This window comes from Leuciscus leuciscus, assembly GCF_965113295.1.
Source record: "Leuciscus leuciscus genome assembly, chromosome: 12".
Lineage (NCBI taxonomy): Eukaryota > Metazoa > Chordata > Actinopteri > Cypriniformes > Leuciscidae > Leuciscus > Leuciscus leuciscus.
In genome coordinates this window covers 33,072,648-33,087,634 of record NC_138736.1, presented here as the reverse complement: position 1 = coordinate 33,087,634, position 14,987 = coordinate 33,072,648, and the positions used below count along the sequence as shown (strand labels likewise).

At 36.9% G+C, this 14,987-nt stretch overlaps 1 protein-coding gene across 5 annotated transcripts in view; it reads right to left on the bottom strand.

The window, feature by feature from the left end:
• Positions 1 to 14,987, bottom strand: part of LOC309511118 (glutamate receptor ionotropic, kainate 5) — a 106,522-nt gene that overhangs the window by 35,719 nt on the left and 55,816 nt on the right. For all 5 annotated transcript variants that reach the window (XM_082186168.1, XM_082186166.1, XM_082186164.1 and 2 more), the window contains 4 exons: positions 14,079 to 14,176; positions 12,284 to 12,449; positions 6,033 to 6,211; positions 4,082 to 4,135 (listed from right to left, as the gene is read on the bottom strand). In XM_082186168.1, coding sequence (XP_082042294.1) covers positions 4,082 to 4,135; positions 6,033 to 6,211; positions 12,284 to 12,449; positions 14,079 to 14,176 — 497 coding nt within the window. The remainder of the gene's footprint in view (positions 1 to 4,081; positions 4,136 to 6,032; positions 6,212 to 12,283; positions 12,450 to 14,078; positions 14,177 to 14,987) is intronic.

Sequence of the window (14,987 nt, the reverse complement as noted above, 5' to 3'; positions counted from 1 at the left end):
GTTGTATTAAGGCCAATTTATACTTCTGCGTCGAGAGTACGCCGTAGTGTACGTCGTAGGCTACGCACGTAGGCGACGCCGTCGTGAGCATTTATATTTCTGCAAATGTCTGTGTTGCTCTGCAGTTACACCGCCGAAACGCTAGTTGGCACGGGTGGGTTTTAATGTTCCACTGTGTTTACATTCCTCGCGGCTGTTTTGAGTTTAGGTTTCTACGAGCAATGGCGACTGAAGGAGTCATACAGATGGCTGTATTTCCTCACTTCTTCAAGCAATCTCTCGGTCACTTGGTCTATTTCCATGGCTCTTCACTGATCTTCGGAATTTAAAAATGGCGGGCGGGCGGTGCAGAGTGCAGAAGATCATTCCGGAAATGCGTAGGAGGAAACGCGATGCTATCCAGCCGACCAATCACAGATCTTGTGGTCCGCGTCGCCGCGTCGCGTAGTTACATTTTTGAGGAGGTGCGCGTCAGGGTACGGCGAAGGGTACGATGTATGGTACACGTCAATGCGTATGCTACGCCGTACCTTCTACGCGCACCCGACGCAGAAGTATAAATTGGCCTTTATTCTGCTAGTTAAAAATGTATTATGCAGTAACTTACAATACTGATCTGAGTGTGTACGTGTGTGACAGTGATTAATGCTCATACATGGCCACATCGCACGTGAAGTTCGTAGAAAGCTTTATTCAGTCCATTTTAAATTCTCATTTTGGCCGCCTCTCAAATGGGTCAAACCATAGATATTACCTCAGAAGTTCAAGTAAATGCGCTAGAAATTCGCGCTCATTCAAGGGTGTGCATCTATTGCATGGACGGAGAGAAAGCACTGACACCTGCAGGATTTCATCTGACGGTACTTTTTTTTTAAAGGAACACGCCGACTTTTTGGGACTTTTAGCTTATTCACCGTATCCCCCAGAGTTGGATAAGACCATACATACCCTTTTCATCTCCGTGCTTGCCGCAACTCTGTCTGATGCACCTACCGCTAGCCTAGCTTAGCACAAAGACTGGAGGTAAACGGCTCCAGCTAGCATACTGCTCCCAATAAGTGACAAAATAACGCCAACATTTTCCTATTTACATGTTGTGATTTGTATAGTCACAGCGTGTACAAATATCAAGGTCACATGAGACACAGCCATCTTCTATTGTAAACATACTGGGAATTATATTCTCAGAAGGCGAAGCACTGCTGTTTGGGTGGAGTGATTTGCTCGCAGCACCTGAGAAGCCCCATGGTGAGGAGCAGAGAGTTCGCTCAGAGCTGGAGTACCGTTATATAATAATATAACGAGTGCAGTCTCTATATCTATAGAAATTTTTTAAATCTGAAAACTCCAAAAAGCAACGACATTGTCAGACATCCATGAGTGCATGTTCACAGAGGAAAACAACTGAAAAACAACACTGGTTGTTCTCTCGATACTCTGCGTGGGCGAAGGTATAATGCGTGTACTTAATTCTATGAAATAATCCCAAAAAAAGCACAAACACGGCAGAGATGCCAAGTTCAGTAGCTGGAATTAGCTGAGGTGACGTGATGCTAACAGACAGCAGACAAACGGCTAGAAGTGCTCCAGCCACACTCCACCTGTCACTCAAGTGGCCACGCCCCCTTAATTATGCAGAACTTTAAGGCTTAATATAATTTAAACGGATGAGTTATAAAAAAATTCACCCCCTCAGAGTTGCCATGAAGCGCAAAATTAGCTATATAGACCAAACCCAATTTTTGTTCCAGGCTGCAAACAGATTTTTTTCTGCTGTAAAGTTGGGCATTTTAACATGGGGAGGTATATGGAATTGACTCCCTTTTGGAGCTTGTCTCTAGCGGCCAGTTGATGAATTGAAGTTTAATTCACTTCCGTGTTGGCTTCACAAGAGAGACTTGATGGTTGCCGCTCGATTGTGACCTGTACTATATAGTGGCCTTCACCATATAACATTTCAATTCTATGAGATTGCAAACTTAAATATAGGTTTAATACATTTTAAGTGAAATCAAACCACGTTATTTAACAGCAGTAATTGAATTACTGATGAACTCACTTGACAGTTTTGAAAATATTCTAGAAATGACAAAAAGGGATGCAAGAGTGACTTCAACATAATAATGAAACTATTTTTACAGTATAAATGGAGGCACCAATAAACCATACATAACATCACACGTTTAGTGATTTGGTAAATGTGTGCTTCACTCATAGCTACATTTGCTTGGCCAGTTTTTTTTGCAAATAAATGCTGCTCCCCATGGGTTTGGTAAAACCCTCATCCATAAATAAATAGTAATTTACTGAAGGCAATATTCAACCCAGCTAGAATTCCACTCGACATAAGTGGTGCCCATTGGGAATGTTCAAGGAAAATATTAAAAATGGGCTCAAATTGTTTTAGAAAAGGCTTTTTTTTTTCTGTCCTTGAGTATCATGGCTTTCACCTTGTCTGCCAAATCAGTCAGTCCTTGTGCTTTCTCACCTACAGGCAAGTGGATAATCCCAAGAGGTACAGTATGTTTGTCAATGGTACAGTCAACAAAGACTTTTTCTATAGCTGTGTAGAAGCAGTGGAAAAGCTCTTGGTGGATCCATCAATTGGTTTTAGATTATTTATCACAAAACATTTGCTTTCTATATGGCAGTTGAAGGAGGATCTAACTCCGCCTATGAAGACACCCATTCAGTTTTTCATAAAAAGCTTCCCGTATGTCTGCATTGATTCCCAAGACTCTAAAACCTTCTGAATTCCAGGTGCATTTCAAGTGAAGCCGTAGAATGTTCTTATGTCACTGACTCCTTCTGCAGCATTACATCCTTTTGCTTTCTCTTGAGGATGCTCCTAGTACAGTTTATAAATGGAGGTATGACAGATACTGTGACTGTTTTTGAAGGGCTTGATAATGGCAAGTGTCTTTCATCTTTAGTTTGCTCTCAATTAGATTGCTGACAATGTGAATCTGACAAGATGATGACCTTATTCAAGACGCAGACTTCATTTTAGAGACTGCTACTGAAAGCCATCACTCAACAGCCACCAATGAATCTAGCATACAACTGCAATATTGCCTTGTGGTTGTCTGCATTATTCCCTGAACTTGGGGAAAAGCTTGCCAAAGTCAGATTAATAAAAGGCTAAGCTTAAACTTGAATGTTCAAATGAGCTGTTTCATAAGGAGAAGAAAAAGACTGAATTTAATTTAATTACACTTTATAAGATATGTACATCAAAAAATTATTTATGATGCCATGACAACACTTAAAAATGGTGCATTACTAAATTAAAAAAATCACACAAAAATGTAATTCAACTCATCTTCTTTCACACTCCTATTCATGTATCTTTAGACCTTTTTCAGTTGGCATGCTCTTAGCAAAATTGCTGCCTTACTGCAGAATGAGCTCTGGCTTCCTCCCAAATACAAAAATAAATAAAAATTTCATAAAAAATGCATGTTAAGAAATGTAATCTCTAAACGTTTTACATATCAAATATTTGCCATTTACTGAGGCCATGTTTGGACAGTCTCAAATCTCATCTTCCACGATTCAATTTGCCTCTCAAGGTCAAATGATTTAGCCTTCCTCACTTTCCCCCAGTTTCACAGAAAAGGCTCAGGCCTAGTCCCAGACTAAAATGCATGTTTGAGCTGTTTTAACTGAAAGCAACTTGCACTGACATATCTTAACATATGTCAGTGCCATTGTTTGGTCTCAAGATGCACATGAGTATGTATTTTTTCTTTCTAAGGCACGTTTATAAAAGCTACTTAAATGCCCTAATTGAGCTAAGGCCTAATCCTGGCTTAATCTAAGCCCTGTCTGTGAAACCAGGCCTTTAACTTGTAACAGTGGTATTAAAATCCTAAGCTCACATCAGAAGCATGTGCGACCTCAAAACAAGGACATAATCCACCTCATCCACGATGATAATGATAAACGGCATTGATGTGCTGTGCATCTGTGATGAGCTGGTTAATGGCCAGCCCTGCCATCGTTGTTAGTGGAAGAAAGTGGGTTAAGGGGAGAAAGGGTAGTGTGTCATTTTTCAAAGTGAAAAAAGGGGGTTGTTTACCATTGTGGTGAGAATATACTTGTAGAAGGCTGATGTCATGCCTAATTCTGAGGCCTAGAGAAAGGGAGAAACAGCAAGAGTTGTATGTCAGAAATCTAATTATAATCATAATTCATTCTACATTTGCACAGTTGAGTCATGTCAAGTTTTTATCTCTGTCTGTCTGTCTGTTTCAGTTGTGTTGAATACAATAGTCTGAAAATGTGAATTAAAGTCCCATTTAAATTTAGAATCCCATATAAACTAAGCATAAGTATTAAAAAAAATTTACACAAATAATTGATCTTGTTTAAAAAAGGTAAAATTCTCAATAAAACACCATATCAGCTAGTTTGGCATAATCTTACGTTAAATAAAAGTAAATGGAACCCCATTGTTCTGAATATTATAATTAATTTGGGGAATCATGTGAGTCAAGTCAAATTGCTGAAGTGTCAAGGGTGATGTAACCACCATTCAAGGAGTCATTTTGTTAATATTAAGAAGACCATGTGACAGGAAATTATATCACAGAGACGGACCCCCGGTGAAACTAACTGCTGCATGCAAATGTTATTAACTCTCTTTAAAATGTGAGATAATTTGACAATTTTAGAGTATGGTCAGGTATTCTTAAGTATAGCCTATGTCAAATGGTATGACTCCGGGAATACATTGATAATTCATTATATTATAAAAATGATTATTAACTTTAAAAATTACATTTTAAATATTACCACCAAGGCCACATGATTACATAGGTGTCCATGATAATGCCTGTCAAATTTGATTTTAAACTGAAATGTCAAATGGTGTAACCGGTTACACCTATTGACTCTTATTACAAGCCTTTCTGTTAGGGGCCAACTTAGTCAAATATCACTTGTTTATGATGCTGATTAAAAATGTAATATAAACTAACCTACTATTTGGAACTCTTTTCAAATGTTCAATGTAACCAATGTAACCTCATTGGTTCTTGTGGAAGCTCAAACGTGCGAGAATGAACCTCGTTGGTTCTTGCGGAAGCTCAAACCTGCTGCGTAACACAAGTATGAACCTCATTGGTTCTTGCAGAAGCTCAAACGTGCTGCTTAACACGAGAATGAACCTCATTGGTTCTCGCTGAAGCTCAAACGTGCTGCGTAACACGAGAATGAACTTCATTAACTCTTTTTTTTTTTTCAGCATTAACAAAAATAAGACCACCTCTGCTGAACTTGTTGACTGTCATGCTTGATTTTTAGTCACAATTTCTTCAACAAACAAAGGCCTTTGACTCTAGAAGCAACATGGGTAGGTGGTGTAACTGTTTTTTGTCAATTGGCGTAACCAGTATTTTTCATAAAAATATAATTAAAAACAGGAAAATTAATGTGGAATAAAATTTAATAATCTAGTTTAGTGTAACAACATGGTTTTTAATTTTTTTTTGATAATTTGTCAAAGATTATTTAGAAAACAGAGGTGTTTTCAGCATATGTTCTGCTAAATATTGCAACAACACATTAAAAAATACATTAAGAGATAACTCTAATAAAATCTATTTTCATAAATTAGTATTTTCAGTATATTCAAGTATTTATTTCATATAGCTGGATAAAATATTTAATATTTCTCATTCTTTGGCAGTTACAGTACACCATTTGACACATTCAGGTACATTCAGTCTTTTTTTTTGTAAAAAATGGTGCAATTGTAATTTTTAATTACATAAAATCAACATAATACACTATGCACATTTTAACATTCCTGATGCATGCTTTTAAAACAAGTTTTTACAAGATTTTCGAATTTCTCATCTTGACCAACCTTGTTTGTCACTGACCCAAATATGAAAAAAAAAATGTCAATGCAACTCATCAAATTGTATTTAAAAAAAGTACCGGAAAAAATTAAATATTCTTAAATCAGAAAAAGTCAAATGCGTTAGTGGCCTCTGATTTATGGACCCCTAAATAAGCACACATACCTTCTTTAATATTAGTATAGACACTGATGCATTAGCATCAATGATAATAGTTGCAACTTTGTCATCACGGATTTCCTTCAGCAGGGGGGTGGGGTCCAAGTTTTCATCAAGCATTCTGACTGAGAGTGTTTCCCGGGATATGAGGAAGTGACGCACAAGCTCCTCCAATCGCAGCAGGCCTGAGGGTATAGCATAAAAACCCCAAAATACTTTATACTACTCCTTTGTATAAGCATTTTATGAAAACATTCTCAATATATATTCACAATATATAACAATACATATATTTGTGAAAAATTAGTAAAGCTCTAAAGTAAATATTATAATTCTTTGTATATCAGAATGGCCGTTCAGCATAAATGTCACGTCGACACATTAAAATAAATGTCATGTAACCATCTAAAACCTTTTAACAACTTTCATAAACTGTCAGTTGCAGTAAACCTTACCTTACTTTCCACCCCGCTCCTCCATATTAAAGTCAGTGACTATCGAATTAAGTGACTTTGAGAGCCAATAAAGTTAATTCTGTATGTACATAAATTTGTGCTCTAAGCCACCACAAAATCTATATGGTGAATTCATTGATTTTGGACTGCAGTCAACAAGATGCACAGCTAACGATAACAGCAGGGTGAAGTGATGAAAGGGTGCTTTCTCACTGACACAAAAACAAACAAAAATCACCCCACCACTGTGTGGTGGTATCCATGCTCTCTCAAACATCCACATTAGTAAGAAACCAATGTGTAGATGGGCACATCCATGCATGCTAATGTGCACAGAGAACTCAAACATGCCTGCACAAACACAACTGCCTGCATCTTAAACAGAACAACACTCTCTTACACTTGAACATGAGCACAGGCTGCAGTAATTATATGGATAAGCATGGGATAAGCGCAGATATGCAAACAGCAGGAAACCGTGGTACATAAAACTGTAGCACCATTACCCAGACCATACCAATCAAGTGAGAGCTGCTCGCATCAGCAAGTCACGAGAGATCAACTTGCACTCAGCATTGTAACAGCTCACATACGTTTCACTCTAGTGCACCAACTACTACTCATTAAGCTTAGTCAATAAAGTAACAAATACAATTAATATTGCTTCTTGTTTGTCTGCATGATTACACAATCCTCAATGCGACGTCCCTCAAATCAGAGTGAATATGGACAGCACTACTCATGCGAATTACATTGGTGCAGTATTTTTTATATATCAGTGATAATCACCTGACATCACCTGAAAGCCAGGTGTGCTTTTTTTAATTGAGAAAAAAGTGAAGTGCCTCCAATTGTGCCTATATTAACAGTTAAACATATTAAATAAGGTAAAATCGGATACAACGGGGCTAAAGGCACACCCTAAGAATAATTTGCTCGTCACTACTCCCATAGTGTATGAATGCAGAAGAAATATATGTTTTTATTGAACATTAATTCAAGTTTGTTTAAAGCCCCACTGTAGTCAATAACTTTATCCCTTAAAACTCATCTTTGATCACCAAAAATGACATATATAAAAAAAAAATCCAGTTATTTTTTTTTATTCATGTCTTAAACTAGCTTGAATGTAACTCTACACCCTTGCTTCATTTACTATACGCGGAACCATCAATATGTAAATGAGCCCCGCCTCCACTCACTCATACAGGCTCGTTTACAAGTCGACGTATCAGAATGGTAATGCGTTTTATGTATTGCTCTCTACATCGTCGGACACATAACGGTAACTAATATGATTAGCCTTTTGCTTGACTACGTTATCAAACAGCTAATAATGTGTTGCTAATGTTAGGACAAACCATGTTCCCATTCACCACCTCAGAGTCAGGCAGCTGCCTTCTGAAAATCTGAATCCTTAGAAACGTTTAGAACAACTCAGAACGTCAGTGGAGAAAGGCATAGTTCATCATAACATCGTAACATACATCATATACATAATTCACCTGTTTTTCATAAAAATATACTGGGATAACCTGGCTTCTCTTGAGACTCCCCTGCTTCACAGTTAATGATATGCTAAAGCCCGCCCCCACATATTGACATGATTGGTTACAAGGTAGTTTGTGATGTAAGAAACGCCATCAATTTCAAACCGTCTTTTTTCACTGCAGTTTTAAAGAGAAAATACTCAACAATGGTGTTGACTTATTAATTTTCACATGGTTTGTCCTAAAGCATATTCAAAACACCACATGGACATATAAACAACATTAAAAGCTTGATCTTCACCACAGGGGTCTTCAACAATCTTATAAATGTATGAGGTGCCAAGCTGGGCCAATTATTACCCCACACAAAAGGCACAAAGTATTGTTACAAATACTTTAGCTAAAATAATATGTTTTGCATAATGTCTAAGTTAATACTTGTTCAAAACAATCACTTTAGCAAGTTTGTACTATTTTCGGTTTAATTTGATAAATAAAATAATTCACTTTTGTTTAAGGGACACGTCAGGCTAAAACATGGTTGTTGTTTTTTTCACTGGTCAATTTTGAGATTTTGGACTATTTGTCTTCAATAACATGTCTTCTTTCAGACTTGTGGTAAAAAAAAGTCCGAAATACACATTTAGGTCTTTATTTTACTACACTTTACTACACTATTTGCGTCTGTAGATTTCTCCTAAATTCAACAAAAGTTGGCGTTCTAAATCATCCCGCTGCTCCGCGATCGCTGTCTGCACCCTGTCATCACATATACCGTTGGAAAGCTCTCTCTCTCCTGGACAATGCTGTCAGATCCAAATATGGTCATTTCCTTTTTATCAGCAACCAATCGTGAAAGTACAATGGGGCATTTTACTCTAAAAGCGAAATCTCATTGGCTGATGTCAATTTCTGACAACGTGATTCGTTCAGATGCATCACGTGACGTGCTCTGACATTTCCAGAGTGTGTTTTTGGAAACTGGGAAAACTGGATTTTTTTGGCTGTTGACAGTCTTTTCTGATTAATGGAGTGATAAAAAGAGATATCCAAAATTTGACCCTAATATGTCAACAAAATGAAACAAGAATTTTGAATCCGCGGCCGGTTGCATAAACATAGCCATAATGTTAAGACAGTGTCTTAAGTTCTAGTATGACCTACTAGCAGTTAGTCAGGGGCAGTCAGTCTTATAGTTTTCGGTATCAAAGTAGGCTTATCTACGTTTTTATGTAACTGATTTAAAAAAGCTATGAACCGTCTTAAAGAAAATAAATTGATGTCTAACTTGTAAGACTAGTCTTAGAGGTTTATGCAACCGGCCCCTGGGCTTTATCCAATGTTCAGATTTCTCTTCTGGAAATATATGTAAATTAGCGCATTTTGAATGAGATAATACCTAATTTGCATATTTAAACATAAATATTCAAAAAACTTGTAATACAAAAGATATTTGTCTTAATGTCAGTAATCAACTGGGGAAGTTTCATGCTGATATCTATTAGTTAATTTTTTTTTTTCCTATTCACCTGGGGTTCTCCCCTTAATAAATATATTGTCATTAAAATGTTCATTTTAAAAATACAGAAACAAATTTATTTAGTAAAGATTCTGAAAGAATTAAATGAGATTCCACAATAATTTAATAAAACTTTACAGTAGTAACAAATAAGTATGACATTTTAATATATGATTTATATATGATATATTTTTAATAAGATGGTCTCATTATAAATATGGTGATTATTTCTAAGGTGGACACCCCATTTGATATATGATATTTACTATCTGAATCTAACCATGTCATGTCAACAACTGGAAAAGCCAGCTATTTCTTATCATGTTAGCCTAATTATTGTGCCTTTAGCCTAGGGGTGGGCGATCTTCCCAAAATGTCATACAATGATCTTATAACAAACAATCACGATCTACGATCTGAATCGCGATCTTTCCAATTATGAGATATACTATAGAGCAGTGGTTCCCAACCTTTTTTTGTCTGAGACCCCCTTTTTCCCAAGAAAATATTTTAGGGCCCCCCTTCACATTTAATGATATTTTCGCTCTTGTAAGCTGGCAGCAAGGATGACAAAATATGTTGTTTTCAAACAAACGGTATGTTTACTATAAACAGATATGTTTATGCACAAATAATAGCCTATAATATTGAAAATGCAATAACAAAAACATTATTAGGCCCTTTGTAACTTAAAAATGTAAGCCTAGGAGTAGCCTATAAATTTGTCCTATTTTAAATGCAATAACAAAAATATCAGTATTCCCACTTGTGTGTAGGTAAAAAAAGAATGAATATAGGCTATTACTAAATTACTTCTGTCTGGGGCCTCAATACTTGCATGTTATTTGTGAGGCTTTATCAATGTGAGGCTTTATTTTTTAGGCTTTTGTCGCTATAGCGAGCGATAATAAACTTGCGTTTATTAACAGAACAATGCGTCTTTCGGAAGAACATTGTAGCCGGAACTACTTCTCTCTGTGTACGTCTATGACGAGTCACGCAGGTACTGGGCTACTCCGCAGCGGCAGCGATCCGAACCAGGGTAAAATAGTCCCAATGTAATCACTTATTATAGGTGTACCATAGTGATTCCGGATAAGACAAAAACACGGTTTGGAAAATGGATTCATGATGAACTCGCTCATTATATAAATTTTGAACAGAAAAAAAGTTAAGGACTTTTATTTAATGCAAATTGCTCAAAACTTTTCAAAATATGACGCGACCCCCCACAGAGCTCGCTGAGGCCCCCTTGTGGGCCGCGACCCCCCTGTTGGGAACCGATGCTATAGAGAATATCCAGACTGGAACAAGCCTATGGACTTTGGAATACTGTGGAATGCATTAAACAATCATGCGTCAAAATAGTCATTAAACCCTGTTAAACTTTTTAAAACACTGCATAGTCTTCATGAATTAAATTTACATTGAGTCTTATTAAAACTACTAAAAACTACAAAAGTGATTCAGTCAAGAGCAGTAAGTGATTTTGTCTTTGTCTTTTTGTTTAACATTAATAACACTGACTGCAGCTTTAAGACCGAATGCATGGATCTAATATAATGGCACGCATCCGATTTCTTTCACAACTGTTTATTCACTGAAAACATAACTAACTGTAAATACTCACCAAGACGGACATTTTGACAAATGTTTGTGTATGTTTGACCATTTAGGCGTTTATCTGAAACCCCAAGTATTCTTTGCTCGTCCATCTTCCGCTCCATCTCGCAGCTCACACAGAAAGAGTGTGGGGATCAGTCTCTTTCGCAGTTTAATGCGGTTTAATAAATCTTTTTAATATAAAGCCTGTCCCGCAGTAGACTGCATTTTACGACATTCACGTTACGTGGTTTGACTGATTTGGACGTTAAGTTTAGGTTATTAAGGAGGGGCGAAAGCACACCCCTTTAAAGGAAAGGAATGGCATGCGGCACAATGATCATTTTATCTTGTTATCATGTTTTCATCATCGTTGGAAGCCAAATTGAAAGTGAAACTAAAATTTGATTGATCGCACATCCCTACTGCTGTTGAATTGTTTTTAAAATGCGTCACCACGCATGAAAGACACAAGATAGTGACGCATGAAATAATTTGGCCAGTCAGCACAGCCATCTAGTAGGCGATCTCATCAAGGATCAGCCAAATTTCCACGTGTATCATCAAAATGTGGTTGTTTAGAAAACTGCTGAGGTGACATTTTTTTTTGCCATCTGGTTTAAAAGAGAATAAAGTAAAATGCTTATTTTACCCCCGTGCGCCTTTAGCCCCATTGGACCATACAGTTTGATAATGTTACTTTGGCCTTTATGCTACTTTTACTTGTTGGGACAGTGGGATATAGAGCGAGATAGGTGATCAGGAAATATAAATTGTTCATTTTAAAATGTTAAATCCAGATTTGAACTTGCACTACTGTATGAAGAAATGCATGTGTGCTAACTGCTAGGCCACAGCGACAACATTTTTACTGAATATAATGTCATTATCATCATCATGCAGAAAAAATGTATCCATAAGAATAAAGCTAATGAATGGTTTAATCTTATAAAAATATGTAATTTGCTGAAGCAGTGGCATCGTCGTTAATAACATAATATAATAGGCACCAAGCCTAAGGATAATGCACTTATGTAAAAAATTAAATGAATTGCATTGTGAATCGGCTACTGTGAAATGAATTGGAAAAGGTGCTGTGAACAATGGACAATTCAGCTTGATCTATAACAGCTGAATGAAAGAATGGGCAGTTCATAGTTGATGGTGCCAACACTTTCCCTGCAGACTTACATTCTGCTTTGGCACAGATCAGGCTGGCCGTCGGGTAACTGAAAGAGTGCAGAATGGCACCGATGGCCAAGCTTAAGTCCTCGTTGCTAGGATACAGCGTCACTGAGGCAAAGCGCAGATATGGCAAGCGTGGAGTCTCCTCTGGACCGATCTTGATGTGCGGGATCTGGGAGGAACAGACAAAAATAAAGACAATTTAGAAGAATAGATTGTGTCATTGACCCACACAGGTTTTTCATTGGCTGATGCCAATATCTAAAGCAGCGGTTTTCAATCTTGCTCCTGGGTACCCACAGCACTGCACATTTTTTTATGTCTACCTTATTTATCGCACCTGATTCAAATCATTAGCTCGTTAGAAAGGAGCTCCATGAGGTAAAGGTGCATTCATGCATTATTGTCGGAATTACCGTAATTATGAGATTCCCACTTGTAAAAAGTGTTCACGTCCTCGTAGAACTCATAATTGCAACTTTTCTGAGCGCTCCGACTAGTACCTTGTGACCGTTGTACCACCTGACCGCTGCAGATTTATTCTGCCATTGGTAGTGTTGCTATAGAAACGCATAATTCTGAGGACGAGTAGCTCAAGAGTTGAAAGTCACGTCACAGGTTTTTAATTACGGTAATTACGACATGCCGTGAATGCAGCATAAACTGAGCATGTCAGATAAGAGAGACATATAAAATGTGCAGAATTTAAGATTAATAATAATAATAACACATGAATCTTGCGCACCGAATAAGCGTATTAGAACGATTTCTGAAGGTAGTAATGGCTACTGAAAATTCTACTTTGCATTAAATTACATTTTAAAATATAATAAAATAGAAAACAGGTATTTTAAATGGTCATATTTTAGATCAGATTAATGCAGCTTTGTTGAGCAAGAGACAGTTTTCAAAAACATTAAAAAAAATGTACAGACCCCAAACTTTTGAACGATAATGGCAAGATGTGTATATACTACCAAAGTTGTACATTTTCATAATGAAATGTGTTTTTGAAAGTAATCACTTTATAAAAAATTTTTTTAAAGTAAACAATTATAATGTTACAAATGATTATTTCTATGGCAATTCACTTTCAGCAATGAGAGTATGGGTGTGCGCTATTCAGAATTGAACTGAATGCCTTGTAAATTCCAATTCAATTCCAACATTTAAATTGAGTCAGCGGACAGAATGTTGATGTGCAAAATTAACTTTATTTTTTAAACTTTCTAAAGTCTTGACAGTTTAACAAGTTTTAAAGCCTTGAAGTGTTTATTGGCCTTACAGACAGAGCGATAGAACGACAGATAAACTATTGGATGATTGTCTCCTTTTTCTTTAAAGCGCTATCTAAAAAGCCAGCATTGTTTAATTAATTTTTTCTTTAGTAATTTCCAGGTTTAAATTATATTGAAAATCTGGAATGGAAAATGCAGACCACACTGTGTATAAATATAATACAATTTAATGATAGTAAATTAGGTGTATACACAAAATGACTGAAATGAAAAGCACGTTCATTTTACGCAGTATTAAATTGTTAATTGGCTGAGTGGGCACCAAAACGGCCAGATATCGGCCAATTAATCATCCTGGCTGATATATCATTCTCTCTAACCGTAAGGAAGGAAGGAAGACAGAGAAAATATGGGAAATTAGGTCAGAGGGAGAGATGCTTTTCAAGCAGCAAAGCAAAGGCACACAGGAAATAATGGCCTGTGGCTGAGGAGCAGTGTAAATTTATCATCTCAGGAAATGCTCTCACAGACACATACGCAAATGCACTTCCTTTCATTCTCACCTCTTTTTCCCCACATATATGACTGACAGTGGATCCAGAAGCAGGACTAGAGGCAGGACCAATGACAGAGACCACTCCCTTTGGCAAGATCTGACACACTTGGAGGGGTAAAGATATATTATTAGAAAGAGACAGATAAATAGAGCTACCATGAGAGAGCTAGAGAGCAGGGTGATAGAGCAAGACAGTGACTGAATGAGAGAGGGACAGGGTTGAGAGAGAGAGACAGACATTGCAGTGAGCAGAGAAAAAGCCAACATCTTGGATGCCGTCCAGTTCTGTGTCCTGTTCCTAGATGATATATCAAATTAGGAGTCAATGCAAAGCTCTTTTTGATTAATTACATCAATAAGCACAACACAGATTTATGCTCTGCCTACAGGAGATTGCTGCTCTAATTCTACAGAAGAACGAGTAGAAGAGAGAGAGAGAGCACAGGGTGTATATTTAGATGAAAAGATTTTTTTCTTGCTTGCTTTTGAACTGTTGCATTGAAATGTTCAGGGCACTGTGCATGTGTGACAAGGGTATGTAATTCATTTTGCGACAAATTAAAATCTTTTATCCTCCTGTTATATTCACATGTGGTGAGTGTGTATTATCAGTCCAATGGTTAAAGTGCACCTTTTATTTTCCTTTTTATTCTTGGTCTTATTGTGCACAATTCAGCAGTGCACATTATTCTAAAGAGAAAAAAACCCGTCTTTCATCAACTTTCTCCACTGAAAATATTGTTAACCAGCAGTCGAATGAGTTAAATATTAAAGAAAAAAATTGTAGACTACTTGCCATAAGTAAAATTTTGGTTAACAATAATGGTATAATGTAATATAATATATCAGTACATTTAAAAAAAGAAATCACTCAAACTTGACCTTTAACCTTTCCATTCAAAAAGCATCCTGTAAA